This window comes from Gekko japonicus, unplaced genomic scaffold (assembly GCF_001447785.1).
Source record: "Gekko japonicus isolate JY-2015 unplaced genomic scaffold, Gekko_japonicus_V1.1 scaffold316, whole genome shotgun sequence".
Classification (NCBI taxonomy): Eukaryota; Metazoa; Chordata; class Lepidosauria; order Squamata; family Gekkonidae; genus Gekko; species Gekko japonicus.
The window spans coordinates 50,743-70,115 of NW_015169784.1; the positions used below are offsets into that span (position 1 = coordinate 50,743).

At 48.7% G+C, this 19,373-nt stretch overlaps 1 protein-coding gene across 1 annotated transcript in view; it reads left to right on the forward strand.

The window, feature by feature from the left end:
* The window catches only part of LOC107115234 (von Willebrand factor A domain-containing protein 7-like), a 35,008-nt gene extending 16,131 nt beyond the window's left edge, over positions 1 to 18,877 (forward strand). The window contains exons 6-15 of the mRNA XM_015416892.1: positions 1,543 to 1,655; positions 5,625 to 5,741; positions 5,917 to 6,096; positions 7,623 to 7,800; positions 9,437 to 9,589; positions 11,193 to 11,285; positions 11,979 to 12,259; positions 13,898 to 14,034; positions 15,608 to 15,776; positions 18,464 to 18,877. Of these exons, the coding sequence (XP_015272378.1) occupies positions 1,543 to 1,655; positions 5,625 to 5,741; positions 5,917 to 6,096; positions 7,623 to 7,800; positions 9,437 to 9,589; positions 11,193 to 11,285; positions 11,979 to 12,259; positions 13,898 to 14,034; positions 15,608 to 15,776; positions 18,464 to 18,877 (1,835 nt within the window). The remainder of the gene's footprint in view (positions 1 to 1,542; positions 1,656 to 5,624; positions 5,742 to 5,916; positions 6,097 to 7,622; positions 7,801 to 9,436; positions 9,590 to 11,192; positions 11,286 to 11,978; positions 12,260 to 13,897; positions 14,035 to 15,607; positions 15,777 to 18,463) is intronic.
* The last annotated feature ends 496 nt before the right edge of the window (positions 18,878 to 19,373 follow it).

Sequence of the window (19,373 nt, forward strand, 5' to 3'; positions counted from 1 at the left end):
TAATGGGGGGGGGGGTGGCGGCGTGTGCCCCTCTCCTTTGCCTCCTGCAAGATTTAAAGGACCCTTCAGCTGATCAGTGGGAAGCATGTGGCCGTCAGCAAGCTGCCAATGTTTTGTTTTGTATTTCTGTATGCGTTTTGGTGCTTTCGCTTTTAACTGTAGAATCGTAGATGCGCATGTCTGTGTAGCTCGCCGAAACACTTATATCTCCCAAGGCCACAGGTGGTTGCAAGTGCTTGTTAGTGCAAGGAAGTTCTCATGAAACGCCGTGAGAATAAGATAACATGAGCTGCTTAGGAACGTTAGTTCTCAAGCCCAAAGGCGCGCGCGGGAACCCCCGCAATTGGGCCTCAGTAGTTTGAATGAGCTATAATATGCTTTACCATTTGAGTCCCCCCTCATTCTGAACAGTGATTCTGTTATGCACCTTTTGCTTCAAATAAAGAACTCTTTTCTACAAGTGTGTTCTTCGTTGGTGCGATGGGAGTCTGACAGTGGCCCACTGATCAGCTGGACGGACCTCTAAATCTTTCAGGAGGGAGGGAGAGGGGTGTACCACCCACCGCTTCTTTGCAGAGAAGGGGGGGCTTTAAGGAAGGGGGCCGGTCCTTTGAGAAAGGGGGCAGAGCCCCCAATGGCCCCATTATAGCTACAGGTCAGGTTCCAGCCCTATAGTGGTTCTGATGAACTCCACGGCCCATGATAGGATTTGAATTGGGTAGGCAAAGCGATAGCTAAACATGAAAGCTCTGCAAGAAAGTCTTCTATTCCCTGTAAGGCTGTTCCACAAGTTCTGTGGAGCAAACCTGGGCTTGCTACGGTTTCCTGACAGCCAGTTATGGCACTTCCACTGACTGTACCTGAATGGTCCACATGCATCCAAACATCTGTGTTTGTCTCATTCACCTATTATTACATTTTTCAACACATTGAAGAAAATGTACATAGTGTCTTCTTTGGTCAGCTGCTGTCCTGGTGTCTGGAGAAGATCCCTTCCTCTTTCGTTCACATTTCCCTCTCTGGGGGCTGGTTCCTACATACCTCTTTGTCACTGGATGACTGCAGCATAAAGCAGCAGCTTGCTTGTGTGAATGCACTGAGGTCAATTGCCAGAGCTGGAGCTCGTGACAGCAGTACAAACGTTATGTGCTTCAGGGCTTTTCCATATTCTCCTTTTCCTTGCTTGTGTGTTCCTGTTGCTTTGGTGGGTTTTCCCCCTGCTCCTCATGTGTTTTGCTCCCTCTAGTGGCCAATTCTATATTATACCGAGTTATGCCCGGCGTATCTCCCTGCAGATTTAAACTTCAGGTTTTTATGCTGGACATAATGCGTTGTAATATCGAATCGACCACTAGATGGAGAAAAACAGGTGAGGAATGGGGGGGGAACCCTGAAGCAACAGGAACACACAAGCGAGGAAAAGGAGAATGCGCAAAAGCCTTCCGATTGAGTCAGTGCTGACTTTCAGCTACAACTTTGTGAGTGATGATCATGCTGTGGGTGGATTGATTCTGATCACTGTCTCCCTCTTGTCGCTTCCAGATTTTGGCCCGATGCTTAAGACCAGTGACCCAGAAAAGTTCTGGGAATTGCTCGACACCATCCACCCTTTGGGCGGCAAAGATGAGCCAGAGATGTGCCTTTCTGCACTCGAGGTAGGACCAGTACGGACCCCTTACCAATGCTCCCTCTAAGCTGTGGAGTCCTGTGAGCAAAAATTCTACTTTGTGAGCTGCTGGCATTAAAGTTGTGAGCGAGTGATTTGGCTGCTGTATAAATCAGTTTGCTCTGGAGCCATCCTTCCTGAGCTAAGACAAAAATGTGTGAGCCAGAGGCTAAAAAACTGTGAGCTAGCTCACACTACCCCGCCTTATCTTTGCAAGCTCAAGGCAGCTATCAAAACAGCCTAAGGTACAGAGACTAAATATTGCAAGCATGCAGCAAGTTAAAAGCCAATGAATGCAGGTGATGCCCAATGTGCACAGGTAAACACACAGCCAAAAGAATGACTTCTCTCCCAAATGCCCCCGGAACAGGAGAACATCCCTTCTTGAATGTGGCAAATGAAGGCCCCCACTATCCTCACTCTGGTAGGCCATCATTCCATAGGAAGGGGCCTGCCAGTGAGAATAGCCGGGACCCAACTGCTGCTAAACAGACCATCCTGTTATTGTTGTTGTTGGTTCAATTTGTACCCCGCCCTCCCCGCGAACGGGCTCAGGGCGGCTTACAGCAGTGGCCCAATTGCCAATAAAACTGATAAAACAATATACATCATTTCATAATAAGTTAAAACATAAAAACATAAGGTGCTATTCAGTTCTACAGTTCGTTGCTTACGATGGCGTATTAAGATGTCTCCGACAACTAGATTCCAGCTCAGTGTCGTTCCGAGTCGCTTGATGTAACGGGCCAGATGTTAAAACCCAGGGCCAGGCTCATTGATGGTAATGGTGGGGGCGGCTCCTAATTGAAAGCCTGGTGGAAGAGCTCCGTCTTACAGGCCCCCTAGGTGAGGGCAGCCCCAGAAGGCTGTCTGAGGAATGCAGCTGGTGCATGGGAGCGTATTGGGAGATGCAATTTGAGAGGTATTTTATGCATTCATTTACTGTATTTATAGCCTGCCTTTCTCGCTGAGGCTTAATGTGGATTAGCGCTCTTATGAAGGGCTTTAAAGGTGATAACCAGTACTCTGAATTGGGACCATAAGCAAATAGGCAACCGATGCAGTTGACCCAGCCAGCACCGGTGTTGAGTGTTCCAAACTGCAGTCGGAAAGACCAAGATGGGTAGCCGTGTTAGTCTGTCTGTAGCAGCAGAAAAGAGCAAGGGTCCAGTAGCACCTTAAAGACTAACAGAATATGTGGCAGGGTAGGAGCTTTTGTGAGTCACTGCTCACTTCTTCAGATACAGCTAGAATGGGAATCCATCTGTCCGATTTATTGGAAAATGAAGTGATTTCAGATGCTGAATGACATTAGCAGGCAAATGACAATAGCAGGTGAATGACAATGGCAGGCATGATTGGATTTAGGTGAGATATGCAGAGAGGTGGTAGGCGTGGAGGAATCAGCATTAGTAATGAGACACGAAACCTAGGTCTCAATTCAGTCCAGGAAGATACATTGTCTTGAGCTTTATTATCAGTTGCAATTCAGTGGTCTCTCTTTCTAATCTCCCTTTGAAATTCCTTTGTAAGAGAACTGCTACTTTTAGGTCAGCAACTGTATGTACTGGAAGGTTAAAATGTTCCCCCACTGTTTTTTGAATGTTGTGATTCCTAATTCTAGCTTGTATCTGAAGAAGTGAGCAGTGAATCATGAAAGCTCCTACCCTGCCACGTTTTGTTACTCTTCAAGGTGCTCCTGGACTCTTGCTCTTTTCCACTGCAGTCAGAAGGTCTCCGTGCTGCATTCTGCACCAATAGAAGCTTCTGAGGCATATTCAGAGGCAGTCCTGCATAGAGCAATTTACAGTAGTCCAATCTGGAGGTTACAGTAGCATGGATCAGTGTGGTTAGGTCTGCAGGTTTTTTTTTAAAAAGAAGCTGGTTTAGGAGTCAAGGGAAATGAAAAAAGGCGTTCCTAGAGACAACGCTGACCCACATCCGAAGTTCACTTCATGTGCAAAGCTGACAGGCCAATGAGGAGACAGCCTCCATGAGGACAAGAGCGGGTCATAGCATAGGATAGGGAGGCTCACTGGTGGGGCATCTGCTGGGCATGGAGAAGTTCCTAAGTTCAATTCCTGGCATTTCTAGGCAAAAGGCTCAGGCAGCAGTTGATGTGGAAGACCTCCGCCTGAGACCCTGGAGAGCTGCTGCCTGTCAGAGCAGAGGGGACTCACCTGGATAGACCAGAGGTCTGACTCAGTAGAAGGCAGCTTCATATAAGCCTGGTGGAACATGCTCCCAACCAGGGGTTTTTTTTTGTAGAAAAAGCCCAGCAGGAACTTATTAGCATAATAAATCACACCCAACTGCAGAAACTCATTAGCATATTAGGCCACACCCCTGACAGCACAGTTCATTAGCATATTAGGCCGCACCCCCATGTTACCAGAAGTGTGGTCATCCAGCCACACCCACCTTTTGCTCCTTATTCTGTTTACCTTGTTTGTTGTCAAAACCCAGGGCCTTTTTTTGTAGCAGGAACTCCTTTGCATGTTAGGCCACACATCTCTAATGTAGCCAATCCGAATGAGTTTCTGCTGTTGGGTGTGGCCTGTTATGCTAATGAGTTCCTGCTGGGTGTGGCCAACTCAGGAGCCAGCCGGAACTCCATTCCTGTGCGTTCCTGCCCAAAAATAGCCCTGCTCCCAACTGAGATCAGGGTCCTGCGGGATTTATTACAGTTCCGTAGGACCTGTAAAACGGAGCTGTTCCGCCAGGCTTTCGGCTAACTGGCAGGTGTCCATTCATTTAGGCCCCTCCTGCCCAAACTGCCCTCAAATCACCTTATGGTGCAGACAGGAGTCGTCACCGTCAATTGTAATGGAACTGTTTGTCATATTTGGGCCCGCCTGATCTTCAGCACAAGCTGCACGATCGATTATTGCTGGCCTACCATCTGTCTTTTACTCAGGATTTTTATTGTTATGGTTCTAAGAAGTTGTTTTAATGTTTATATCTGTGTTGTAACCCACCCTGAGCCCGCTTGCAGGGGAGGGTGGGATATGTTAAATAAATAAATAAACGTAATATAGTCAAGTGGCCTCCTTGGGCAGTAGATGTCGGGTGCCAGTAAAGTGAAATGAGACAAATGCCCAAGTCCACTGAAAAGCGGATTGAAGCAAGAAGTAGCTCACTATCAGTTACATATCCTATCTAATATAGGATCATAATATAGGATTATGTATATCCTCTACAATATCGGATCATCGAGCTATCAGTAATTCAGTGCAGAAATATCTGAGCAGTGCTCAGTACTCTACGGATTTCCCATAAAGTTTGATCCGTTTTGATCCAGAAACCTTCTTCAAGAACACCGTCTGCTGAATGTACAATAATCCAGTATGTTGCACTAATATGTATGGGAAGATGGATCCACTCCTGCCAAAATTGATGCTCTTGATTTATCATTATGTCTCTGTCATCAATGAGATTTCTGCTATTTTAAAAAAGGCATAACAATCTTTTTAAAAAACAAAACAAACCCCACCTTCCTCAACCTATGTTAGAAGGACTAAATAAAGGGGCAAGGTCAAAGGGAAACAGTACCTCTTCTATTACTCCCGTTATCCACATAGTCATATTAGCTCAGCATTAATTGGACAAATGTCGATATTTAGACCACTGCAAAGAGGAAAAAAAGATTGGTGTTTGTTTTTATTTATGTCTTTCTGTCAGTGGTAACACTCTTTGCTGCAAGGAATTACCCTTCCAGTCATTAGCCTTGTGGCCTTCCTTTATAAGTTGAAAAATCAGTAAAGCTGGTGGAAATTATGAGACGGGAGATGCAATAATTCAGTGCAGAAATGTATGAGGCTTGTTTCAACCTGGGAAATGCAGGAGGCTCTCAGGCCCCCAGAGCACCCAGAGACAAGCTGCTCTTGCCTGTTCCTTTGGCTGCCAGTGGTGGTCGGGGCCAGTTCTGCATCTAACAGATCTTTGTCCTTGTTTCCAGCTTGCCCTCCAGAACTCGCCTCCATACTCCGAGCTCTTTGTCTTTACCGATGCGTCAGCTAAAGATGCTCACCTCAAGAACAGTGTGGAAGCCCTCATCCAGGAGCAAAAATGCAAGGTGGGCTCAGGATTTCCCATTTGGCGAGACTTGAGTTTCAGACACTTGTCTGGTTTCTAATTGATGCCAAAGCTTTCTCTCTGTCACAACCTGGTGCAAAACCTCTCAAGATTTTACTTTTAGAGTACAAGCTCCCAAAAGAGGACGTAATGTTCTTTTCTCTTACTCACCTCAGGTCACCTTCCTAATCACAGAAGATCCCTCTAGGACCCGGGTGAAACGGGAAACGCTCGCCCCAGACCGATTCAACCTCTACATAGACCTAGCTCACAGCTCGGGTGGTCAGATACTATTTACGAACAACGAGAACATACGACGGGTGGCTGAAGTCATCGGCGAATCCAGCATATCTTCGGTAAAAAAGGAGAAAAGAATACTTTGAATTTGAAAATATCCTATAAAATATACCTATAAAAACCATATTATAAGGTGCTTCTTTGTGCGTGTGCTGCAATTCACTATGAATCCTACAATTCAGAATGTGGTGGCCAAATTGCCTCCAGGACTGGCTGCAGTGAGGTCATCACTCCAGTCTCGTACCTGTGGTATTAGCTGCCACTGTGCTTTTGGGCCCAACACAAAGGGCTGGTGTGTCTCTTTTAAGGCCTCACACAGCTTAGAGCCAATGTATCTTCTAGACCACTTCAGCCCATATAGATCAGCTTGTGCATGGAAGTTGGCGGAGGAAACATTTTTGTGGGAACTTCCTGTCACAGAAATCTGACTGATGGGAACTTGCATGAAGGCTTTCTCAGCTCTTCAGAACTTGCTCTCCCTTACACTGGAGTAGCTCCTGCTCTAAATGTCTGGCATCAGAGGAAAACTTTTTAAAAATAATTCCAGGGACATTAAAAAAGTTAAATCTTTAGCTGTTATATCTTTAATGGTGGATATCTATTTCAACTGTTTTGTATGAGTTTTGAACAAACATGAGGCTGCCTTGGAACTAAGTCAACTGGTGTATCAAGGTCTGTATCGTCTAGGGGTTACCAGGCCTCCCAACAGAAATGCTTATTGCCTGCCATGAGTGGCACCGGGAGAAAATTTAAAAAAACCAAACAAACACCTGCTGGCATTGCAACACAGCATAACCACTTCCGGGGAAACCTAGAATTAACATCACATAGCTCAAGGATTCACTGGAAACTCTGTAATTTTACCATGGAGTTTCTGCCAATTCCTAGATTGACATAACATGACTTCAGCCTCTCCGCGGGAGTGATATGCATGTGATGCCAACACCCCTCCATGTCCAAGCTCCCACAGTCCTGTCTAGTCTCTCTGGCAGACCTTTTGTATCATCTGCTACTTGATCCTTTTAACTAGAGATACCAGTAGGGTTGCCAGACCCCCTGATGGAGGCGCTGCCTGGCCCTGCCCCCCAGCCTCCAATTAATTGGCTGGCAGGGGGACTTACCAGGAGAAAGAGGAAGGGCCAGGCGTCGCACAGGAAGTGATGTCATCCTGCCAGTGATGTCTGGGGCGGCACTCTGATATTTGGACAAAAACTCTATGGTAGAAGCCATTTTTACTGTAGTATTTTTGCCCAAACACTAGAGCATTGCAGCGTGATGATGTAACTTTCTTTGTGTAACACTGATGTAACACTGGCAACATGTCCTGGGCCTTCCTCTTCCTCCTGGTAAATCGCACTCCATCCCCCATCGGTTGCCATGAGGGATCTAGCAACCCTAGATACCAGGGACTGAATCTAGCAACTTTGGCATGCAAAGCCAGTGCTCTACTGCTGAGCCATGGCCCATCCCCAAATATTGTAAGGTTATTTTAGTATTGAAAGTTGACTTGCGTATTTATTTCTGAATGTAAATATTCTAATAAATACACTGATTCATATTGACTGGGGGGGGGTTGTCTTGCCAGGTGACCCTCTTCAGCCACCAGAAGGGAGCCATCTTCAGCCTGGAGGACTCCCCCAAGAGGACAAGAAGGCAAGCAGCAAAACAGGAGGTTCACCCGTTTTGGATTGACAGCCTGGTTGACAAAGTGGTCATGACTATCCAAGGTGCCATTTGGGCCTTCACCATCCGGGATCCTACAGGTTTAATACAGTTACTCCATCACTCCTCTCAGCTTCTTCAAATGCATCGGCCTGAGGGTTTCCCCAATATTTTTATTCTTGTGGGTAGTACAGAGTATATAAAATGAGTTTATACTTAATAAAGGGTTAGCATTTTGGCTGTTTATCACCTGGTGGAGTGTGGGAGGAAGGACCAGCAAGTGGGTTTTGTAAGATGGCTGCTGGGGGAGTTGCATTTACACCCTCTAGGTCCAAATTGTATAATATATGTAAACAATATATTTATGACTTCTTTCATAAGAGGCTGGGGTCAGTTCTTTGTGGGGTTGCTAGGGCTGCACAGCCATCTGAGGGGAAAACTCTGTTTCCCCCTCAGATGACTGTGGCCCCGCCCCCAGCATGCCTGGCGTCATCACGTCACCTCCGGCTGATGTGCATGTGGCGCGCGCTCAAGACGCCGTCCAGGAGCCCCCCGCCGCGGAGGAAAAAGAACTTGGCAACCCTAGGGGTTGCTGACTTTGGGGAGGGTGGGGTTTGGGGAGAGGAAGGACATGACTGGAGTATAAGGCCATAGAGTCCACCTTCCAGAGCGGTTGTTTCCTCTCGTTGGACTTGTCTCCATTGTTGGGAGATCAGATCAGTTTTAAGTATGGGAGATCTGTAGGCCCCAACTGGAGGCTCACCAAAAAGATACACAGCTGAAAAGGTATGAGAACGTATAGAAGTCAAGCCACGTGAAAAAACGCTAATAAAGATACTGTATCAAGATAATTATGGTCTCTGCTTGTAATTTTTATGGGAAACACAAGTGCAAAAAAATTACAAAAATAGAATAGTGCTGATATAGTCTAATGACACTTAGAACCATTGTTCTTCTGGCACCCACCTCACAGGGTGTCTGTTGTGGGGAGGGGAGGGAAAGGAGTTTGTAAGCCGCTCTGAGACTCCAAGTGAAGGGCGGGGTATAAATCCAATCTCTTCTTATTTATGTTCTTGGACTTCATTTCTGTGTGTTCTAAATGTCATTAGACTATATCAGCGCTATTGTATTTTTGTAATTTTTTGCACTTGTATTTTTCATATAAATTATATGCAGAGACCATCATTATCTTTATACAGTATCTTTATTAGGGCCTTTTCACATAGCTTGACTTCTGTATGTTCCCACCTGGAGGTTGGCAAACCTCGTTCTTTGTGGAATGTGAATGTGATGACCACCAGTAGGACAGATAAGAAGAGCACAGGGGGGATTGGATACCATGGGAACCTTGCTGGGTGACCTTGGGCTACTCACATTCTGTCAGCCTCGCCTACCTCACAAGGTTGTTGTGAGGATAACATGGAGGAAAGGAGAAGCCTGTAAACTGCTTTGGGTCCCCACTGGGGAGAGAGGCAGGGGTATAAATGAACTAAAGTACAATAAATACCTCGTACACGCTAATGCACAGATCAGACTGCCCACAGTTTTTTATAGGGAAGTGGTGATTGTCAAACCCTTCCAAGGACTGCAAGAAGCTTTTCCTCAGGAAGAAGATGACAAGTAAACTTGCTGGATTAAGAGCCTCTCACTAAAAACTGGAAAGGTGGCAGCTTTGGCTGGATCCTCGTATAGTTAGCCAAATGATTCAACCAGCCCTTGTTTGGCCTTTCCCGGCAGGTTCGGCCCAGAGGTCTACACTGGTTCGTGGTCCCTTAGCCGAGATCCAGTCCATCGGAGGCATCTACAGAGTGTTACTTTTGTCCCCTGTCCTCCCTGGAGAATGGACCCTGACGCTTCATCCCACAGGCAACTACTCCGTACACATCCAGGGTGAGCAGAGTCTTAAAACTGAGTGTCTCCTCTACAGCTGGGGTGCCCGGCAGGCTGGAAAAGAAATGCCCCCACCCCTTTGATGGAGGTATAATTACATGTTAAGTGCCAGGTGATGGTATTTTACCTCAATACAGGGCTTTTTTGGGGGGGGGGAGGTGCCGGAACTCTCAAGAGGGAGATGAAGTTTTCAATCTGTATACTGAAAACTCATGAACTTTTGAACATCTTTAAAAGAATTTTGTCGAAGAGGTTCCGGAACTCCGTTCCGGCGCGTTCCCTCAGAAAAAAAGCCCTGCCGCAGTGCCATGAAAAGCTTCAGCTGCCCATTGCCATCCGTTAAGCCTGTGCTGAGGGGACAGCCTTGGCTCCATCCACCTCTCCTTGTCTTCCATATGATGAATTTTGAGGGCTCTTGCATCGGTTGTCTAGGAGTCAGACTCCCATTGGACCTGTGATTGAGCTTGTGACGACCCCTTAACTGGGGAGGTCTGGGTTTACTTTAAAATGTTCCTTCTGTTTTGTTTTACTCTATATATCCGGCTGCCACCAGGAAATTTTAAAAGGATTTCCAAACCTTTATGCTTTCTCTATTTCTGGGTAGGTTTGTCGAGGGTTTTAGGCGTTCGAGGTACTATGTGGTTCTGGGAAGTATTTCTTTCAGAGTGGGTATATTTGAATAAAAGAGGATTTATTGAAGTAATTCACAAATAAAAGATTAACTCATTGTAACCAGGAAGGCTTAAATACTGAACAACTGCTTGGTGTAGCCCACACTTTTCCCTCTTACTGACAGGGATCTGGGCAGGTCACTTTGTAACAATATTTTCCTTAGGCCATATAAGTTTACTGTTTCTTATACATTCAACTTCAGCTTATAACTGTTTCAACACAGGGAAGCTTTTTCTAGTCTCTCATACATAGCTTGGGGCTTAACTCCCCTTCAGCTCATACATAGCTTAACTTAACAACTGTCATCTCACTAACTGTCTTAACAGTAACTCTTGACTGACATATTTGCTCATCCATACAGAATCATTTCCAAAACCCCTCCCCCTCTGTCACTCACCAATCACACCACTTGCTTGTTTCCACTACTCTAGACTTTCATACAGCCATGCATCCAAACTTTTAAAGACACACACACAGAGTTAAAGATGAAATCGTTACAGAGCTCATATTCTGTGCTTGTACTTGGGATCTTCAGTTCAAGGATACTACCTGTGTAGAGTTTCCTACTCTAGATTGGGAAATTCCTGGATATTTAGGTGTGCAGCCTGGGGGAGGTAAAGTTTGGGGCGGGGAGGGACATGACCAGCTCTCCAATGCTGCCGTTTACGGGGGGGGGGTACTGATCTCTGTAGTCTGGAGATCAGTTCTAATTCTGGGAGACCTCCAGCCCCACCTGAAAGTTGGCAACCCTATATCTTCTGATAGCTTCTGCATTGGAATGATTCCATGTGCTGCTCAGTCCTCCAGGGCCAGTGATTTCTAGTGGACAGAGTGGCTTATTGGATGCCAGACTTCCCTTTTGAGCCCCCTGGTTGGAAATGGAAGGAGCCTCTCCTGTCAGAGTTCCAGATCTCTCCTCGTTTGCTCACAGGTCAGAGCACCCTTGACTTCCTGCATTACTTTGCCGTTCCAGTGGATGGACGACACCCTGGGCTTCTGAAAATGGACAGCAGCCCCATAGAAGGTACGGGATGGGATCTTTCACCTTTAGGGGATTGGGCTTCAGTAGCTGTGCTGGGCCTTTGTGCAGGCAGTGTTGTATTTGTAGCGCCTTGATCTTTATTGCAGTATTTGACTATTGTGAAGCTGCCTCACTCAGAGGGATACAGAACTATCGCCTTGGCTTCCAGTTTCCACATGCAATGCCATTAGCCCTACCTACCTCACAGGGCATCTTTTGTTGGGAGAGGAAAGGAAGGCAGTTGTAAGCTGCTTTGAGACTCCTTTGGGTAGTGAAGAGAGAGAAGAAGAGAAGAGATTGGATTTATATCCCGCCATTCACTACCCAAAGGAGTCTCAGAGCGGCTTATAGCCCCTTCCCCTCCTCACAACAGACACCCTGTGAGGTAGGTGGGGCTGAGAGAGCTCGCTTGAGAGCTGCCCTTGAGAGAACAGCTCTGAAGGAACTTGTGACTGACCCAAGGTCACCCCAGCAGCTGCATGAGGAGGAGTGGGTAATCAAACCCGGTTCTCCCAGATTAGAGTCCACGCTCCTAACCACGACACCAAACTGGGGTATAAAAACCCACTCTTCTTCTCCTCCTTCCCCCATGTAATCAGAGCCACAGAGATTGCACCTCCCTAGAACACACACACACTTGGTATTTTGGGGAGTGGGAGCAGGACCCAACGAGCTTTCCACCTTCATTTTAAACAGGGGTTCCGGTATACTTGGTTGTTACGGCAACGGGCTTGAGCCAACCAGAGTCCGGCTCGGTTCAGCTGGAGGCCGTGAACTTGGCCGGGAAGACAGGCAGCCTCGGGGAGATGCATTTGCAGAGAGACGCCAACAAGACGGATCTGTTCGTGGCCAAGCTGCCTCCGTCCCTGTTGGCCAACGGCAGCTTCACAGTAATCCTGCGCGGTGTAGACAGCGAGGGGCGGAAGGTGGAGAGAGCGGCTCCCCAGGTGGCCACCGTGGTGGGATCCCTGCTGGAGGTAAGGGGGGGGAATGGCAGGGTGAGCCTCTGGGCTGCTGGATTCAGAGGAAGGGAATGGCGTTCAGTTAATTTCCCCTTCCCTGTGTGCTGTGGGGCTTCAGCCCTGTGTGGAATTTTAGGAGTTTGGCTCTGTGGCGCTTGACTCCTGATCAGTACAAATCAAACCGTCTGCATGCCGCCATGAGCCTTTGGGGGGCAGGGGGCCTGCCAGTGAAATAAAACCCAAGTCCCCATTGCACACGAGGCCACCTCCTTGCCAAACTACACATGAGGGTGCTATACGTTCATGCCAGAACTAAGTGACATAGGGGTGTGATGTGTGAATTTAAAAGCACATCACGGGGGAGAGGCATGTGGGGAGTCAAACCTCTCCCCTACCTGTGCTTTCTCTGCGAAACCATTAAATGTGCTTCCCTCCCTCCCAGTGGGGCTTAAGTGACCTGAAATAATCAGTACCACCCCCCTTCTTTAAAGGCAAGGAAAGTCTCATTTTGCTTGATTGTTCTGTTATCTCTTCTTGACTTTTCTTCATCCTGATAGTTCTAAGATTCATTCTTTTTATTTATTTATTTTTCACATTTACATTCTGCTCTCCCCGCAAGAGCCCAGGGCAGATCACAATTTGCACGGAGGCCTTACACCAAAATAGTAATAATAATAATTAAACCAGGGCTTTTTTTTGTAGAAAAAGCCCAGCAGGAACTCATTGGCATAATAGGCCATGCCCAACAGCAGGAACTCATTAGCATATTAGGCCACACCCATGACAGCACAGCTCATTAGCATATTAGGCCATATCCCCGTGTTACCAGAAGTGTGGTCATCCAGCCACACCCACCTTTTGCTTCTTATTCTGTTTACCTTGTTTGTTGTCAAAACCCAGGGCTTTTTTTGTAGCAGGAACTCCTTTGCATGTTAGGCCACACACCCCTAATGTAGCCAATCCTAATGAGTTTCTGCTGTTGGGTGTGGCCTATTATGCTAATGAGTTCCTGCTGGGTGTGGCCAACTTGGGAGCCAGACGGTACTCCGTTCCTGTGCCTTCCTGCCCCAAAATAGCCCTGAATTAAACCATTTAAACAATATATATCAGTTTTTATTTCTCCTCACACTTCTATAACACTTCTGTGTTCTCCTGACATTGGGGGAAGGCTCAGATCCTCTCCCTGCATCATACATTAAAATCTGCACACTACTCCCCTTCAATGTATGAACACATAGCCAGGGATTCCCAACCTTTTTGAGCCTGGGGGCAACTTTGGAATCCTGACACAGTCTGAATGGGGGCTGCCACAAAATGGCTGCCACAGGAGGCAGAAGAATCAGCCACAAAATGGCCACCAGAGCTTACCTTCAGTCACACAGTGAAGATCCTTGTGTTCTGGTGGCAGCTGCTGCCAAAGCCAGTCAGATCTCCAATGGCCAATCAGAATCCTTGCTGGGCAAAAGCCCCACCTGGCCCTGCCCACATTCTAATCTAAAAACACTAGGCTGGCCCTGGGAAAGGTGTTGGTAGGCACCACGGTGCCCACGAGCCCCCGCCGGGGACCCCTGGCCTAGCCCCTGCTCTCCCCTCATGCTTTGAGAGCTCTGGCTCCAGCCCAAGTTCTATAACCTGCCCCCTGGTTTGTTCTAGCTGAGCAGAGACACTCCTGTGTTCCCAGGGAAGCCGGTTTCCGTCACCTGGAAGCTGACAAATCCGGGTTCACTCAAGCAGTACGGTCTGAAGGCGAGCAGTGTTCCCCAGCTCCCGGTTAACATCTCCAGCTCCAGGTAATTCCGGGGAATAAGTCTGCATTGGAAGAAGCCAGTTTCTGTATTAGGAGTTGATCTGATCTCTCAGCCGATTCACATGCTAAGGAATGCAGAGGTTGGTTCTGGAGTCCCCGCCCTGAGTAACAGTCAGATGTGTGCCCTGAAAAGAGTTTCAAAAGGCTAAACATCAGGAAGAACCACCTGACAGTTAGAGCGGTTACAGGCTTCCTCGGGAGGTGGGGGGGGGGGCTCTCCTCTTTTGGAGGTTTTCAAACAGAGGTGCGAGATGACCATCTGACAGCAATGCAGATTCTGTGAACTTGGGCAGATCATGAGAGGGAGGGCAGGAAGGGCTGCCTCAGTGCTGAGTTCGAGTGGCCCTTTCTTACACGCCCAGGGAAATGCTGATCACCACTTTGGGGTCAGAGAGCAATTTTCTCCAGGCCAATTTGGCCAGGGCTCCTGGAGTGGGTTTTCCCCCATCTTCTGGGCATGGAGCAGGGGTCACTGGGGGTGTCTGAGGGGGAGGTATTTGTGAAGTTCTTGCATTGTTCAGGGGGTTGGACTAGATGACCCTAGAGATCCCTTCCAACTCTATGATTCTACGACCTGGATAGCCCAGGCTGGACTGATCTCATCAGCTCTCGAAAGCTAAGCAGGGTTGGCCTTGGCTAGTATTTGGATGGACGACCTCCAAGTAGTGCCAGGGTTGTGACACAGAGGCAGGAGATGGCAGACCACCTCTGAAACATCTCTTGCCTGAAAAACAGGTCAAGCTCGCCAATTTAGTGGTGCACAATGATAAAGAGCCAGAACTTCTCCCTGCTAGACAATCTTAGGATCTCCTGCCTGTATTATTATCATGGCATATGATAATAATAATTTAGTATGGCCCATAAAAACCACTCGGGGGCCAGGCCCCGTGGGGCCCGTGGTTGCTACGGGCCTGCGCCTCAGTCACTCATACGAGGAAGGCTGGGAGCAGGGGGCAGTGGGGAGCCAGGGAGGGAGGGGCACGGTCAGAAGGCCAGGTCAAGTCCGGGCATGGGGAAGGCCAGGATGGGAAGAGAATTTTTCCTCACAGGATGGGAAGAGAATTTTTCCTCACAGGATGGGAAGAGAATTTTTCCTCACAGGACTCAACAGCTTAGAGGGAGCTTAGAGGGAGAGGCTAAGTGGCAGCCCTGAGCAGCCAGGGGAAGGAGCAGGGCAGGGAGGCAGGGAAGGCTTCCCTTTCCTTTTATAACCTCCCAGGTGGAGCAGGGGGAAGGGCCCGGGAATCCCATAAAAGGGAAGGCAGGGTGCCCAGCCAAGGCGGAAAAGAGGGCCTAAGAGAGGGAGCCAACGGGAAGCCAGTCCTGGGAAAGAAGAGGATCTGGGTGGCTTAAACCCCTCTCCTTCCCAATCACTCACTCCCAACTTTAATGCCAGTAGCTCACAAAGTAGAATTTTTCCTCACAGGACTCCACAGCTTAGAGGGAGCATTGCTCACGCCTGATGGGGATCCCAGACCCAACCTGAGCACACAGTCTATGAATTGTCACTGTCCATCCATATTGCCATCTCTAATCTCCTTTCCTGTTCTCCACAGGCTACGGTTAGGCCTTAACGAAACTGAGACAGGGCAGATCACTCTTCAGGTACCGGGCGCCGCTGTTCCTGGCTCGGTGATCACCATCACCCTGCAAGCCGGTTCTCTGCACCCAGCGGGGGATCCTACGTTTGCCCATATCCACTTGCTGGTGATGCCACCCCCTCCAGTAAGTCTTGGGGTGGAGCAGGGGTCTCCAGCCCTTTTGAGCCTGTGGGCACCTTTGGGGTTCTGACACAGGGTGATGGGCACAACCGCAAAAAAATGGCTGCCAGCCAAGGTGGAGCCAACTTCAAAATGTCAGGGAGTGAAGTTATGTATAACTTTGATAGTAACTCCTCCACATTACAGGCAGAAGCTCTGTTTAACAGGATGCCTTTTCATCTGCCCAGCCAATCAGAAACCCTACTGTGCAAATGCTCCACCTGTGAACCCGCCCACTTTCTGAAATCACTTGGGGGCACCAGCAAAGGTGTTCGTTGGGCTCCACATTGGGGGCCCCTGGGGTAGAGGAGCACGGGGGATGAGTTATTAGAAGCAAGCACCGCTCGGACAGATTGTGAAAGGGTTCTTTACGGACATTAAATGATCTTTTGTGGACGGTCTCCTCCGATCTGGTCTAGCCCGTGAGTTTCCAGCCCTGTTCCCTAGCCCAGCCCTGTCTGCCCTCCAAGGCGCGCAGCCTTCTGGGTTCTCCAAAACTTTTCATCCAGCTGGATGTTTGAGAAAAACAAATGGGCAGGGGGAGAAGGTCAGACGTCTCAGCCCAGAATCTTAGGGTCCCTGCCTGGTAAGCATCCTGTGTGGGACGCTGAGCAAGCGACACTTACAAGGCAAAAGGCTAAACATCACGACCTGGGATATTTTTCCTCTTAAACCCCAACCTGATGGAGAGTTCTGGACAGCTCAAGAGTTCAGTGTCACTTAAGTTGGGCCTCATTAAAGGTGTGAGATGACTTTTGGCTTTGGCTTTAGTGTTGTGAGCTCTGGCTTGGGAGATTTGGGGATGGAGCCTGGGGAAGACGGGGAGGGGGGAGCATTTGAGGAGGGGGGAGCATTCAGTGGGGTACAGTGCCATGGAGTAGGCAGAAGCTCTGTTTAACAGGATGCCTTTTCATCTGCCCAGCCAATCAGAAACCCTACTGTGCAAATGCTCCACCTGTGAACCCGCCCACTTTCTGAAATCACTTGGGGGCACCAGCAAAGGTGTTTGTTGGGCTCCACATTGGGGGGCCCTGGGGTAGAGGAGCACGGGGGATGAGTTGTTAGAAGCAAGCACCGCTCGGACAGATTGCGAAAGGGTTCTTTACTGACATTAAATGATCTTTTGTGGACGAGTTTCCAGCCCGGTTCCCAAGCCCAGCCCTGTGTGCCCTCCAAGGCGCGCAACCTTCTGAGTTCTCCAAAACTTTTCATCCAGCTGGATGTTTGAGAAAAACAAATGGGCAGGGGGAGAAGGTCAGACGTCTCAGCCCAGAATCTTAGGGTCCCTGCCTGGTAAGCATCCTGTGTGGGACGCTGAGCAAGCGACACTTACAAGGCAAAAGGCTAAACATCACGACCTGGGATATTTTTCCTCTTAAACCCCAACCTGATGGAGAGTTCTGGACAGCTCAAGAGTTCAGTGTCACTTGAGTTGGGCCTCATAAAAGGTGTGAGATGACTTTTGGCTTTGGCTTTAGTGTTGTGAGCTCTGGCTTGGGAGATTTGGGGATGGAGCCTGGGGAAGACGGGGTTTGAGGAGGGGGGCATTCAGTGGGGTACAGTGCCATGGAGTCCACCTTCCAAACAATGCTCCCTCTAAGCTGGGGAGTCTTGTGAGCAAAAATTCTACTTTGTGAGCTACTGGCATTAAAAGTGCTGGGCAAGCGATTTGGCTGCTGCCTAAATTAGTTTGCTCTGGAGCCCTCCTCCCTGAGCTGAGACAAAAACATGTGAGCCGGAGGCTAAAAAACTGTGAGCTAGCTCACACTCACTCAGCTTAGAGGGGACACTGCTTCCAAAGGGGCCATTTTCTCCAGGGGAACGGATCTCTGTCGCCTGGAGATCAGTTGTAATCCCAGGTGATCTCCAGCCACCACCTGGAGATTGGCAACCAGAAACCCAAAGCCGTGAAGTTCTAACAATGACAAGCTTCAAAATTAATAAATTGCTTATTTATCGTAAATATCATGGATACGTCACCACGATAATATCAATACTCCCTTCTCAAATCACAATATCAATAGTCCATTCTCAGATTATCAAATATATGATGAATGAAAGTGCTTGTAGACGTCCTTCAGCAGATGAGAGTGCTTGTGCCATGGTAAACCGTCCTATGTCCTTAGGGAAGGTATTTGAGAATTTGAGGATGGACTATTGATATTGTGAGTTGAGAATGGATTATGGGTCGTATTGTGGAGACACATGCATGATGCGTATACTAAATAAGCTATTTTATTAATATGGAAGTTTGTCATCGTTAGAACTTCACAGTTTTGGATTTCTGATTGTGTCTTGTTTCTGTGGATCTCTCTGTACTGTAACCACCTGGAGGTTGGCAACCCTCTACTTTGGACCCCCCTGGGGTTACCTGCGACCAGTGTTCCCTCTAAGCTGAGTTAGTGTGAGCTAGCTCACAGTTTTTTAGCCTCCAACTCACACATTTTTCCCCCAGCTCAGGAAGGAGGGCTCCAGAGCAAACTAATTTATGCAGCAGCCAAATCGCTTGCTCACAACTTTAATGCCAGTGGCTCACAAAGTAGAATTTTTGCTCACAAGACTCCACAGCTTAGAGGGAGCATTGCCTGCGACCCCCTTTCTGCTTTGAGAACGTCTTATAATGACACAGTTCTCGTCGCTGCTTTCCCTCAGGTACGCAACTTTTCGTTGCCGTTCTGCAACGCCTCCTGGGTCAGGGGTTCCTGCGGTCCTTCTCCGCTCCAGTGCCACGCAGGCCATTGGACAGCCACTTTGCGGATCTGGGACGAAGCCGGTGTTCGCTCCGTGCAGGCGGAGGGAGGTGCCGTGGTCCCCCACCAAGCTGACGGGCCGGCAGAGTCGGTCAGCTACACCTCAGACTGCTGCTCGCGGGAGGCCACGCTGGTGGTCACCAACCGGCTCGGGGAAAAGTATCGGTGCCGGGTGGAAGCGCCCCGAGAAGTTCCTGGGAAAGTGGTGGGTTCGACACTGCCTGAAACTCCTAGCAGGGGAGCTGCTGCTGCTGCTGTTATCGCCCCCTGGTGGCAAGTGTTGGTTGCTTTCCTGGTAACCTGTTCAGCTCTGTGAGACTTCAGGGAAAAGGTGTGTTGTGATGCATGGGCGGGGGCGCTTGTTGTCGAAGCTGCCTTCGGCTCTGAGAATTTGGCATTTCGGCAAATTGCGGGCTAAATCAGTGGGCTTGAAAAGAAATGCTAAGTAAAAGGGGAGTCCCTAAATTCTGGGCTCCCACGATGCGCGGAGCAGGAGACTGGCCCCAGGAGGGACGTCTGGTGTTCTGCAAGGGCCACTGGTGGCCGACCAGGAAGAAACCGAGGACTCCGCCCTCTTGCCTGACCCTCAAGCTGCATTCCAGTCCGGACTCAGTGACTCAGCCGGCGATCCATCCTTAACGTCTTTGCTGCTCTTGCAGAAGGAACGAGAGAGAGACGAAACGGCTGATACCGCAACCCAGACCGGAATTGCCTGCTCTCTCCGAGGTCTGTTGTCTTGTCTGCTGTCCAAGGTCCTGCTGGGGGGGGGGGGACCGGTCCCTTCTGCAAACAAACCAGAACTGTGGCTGCTC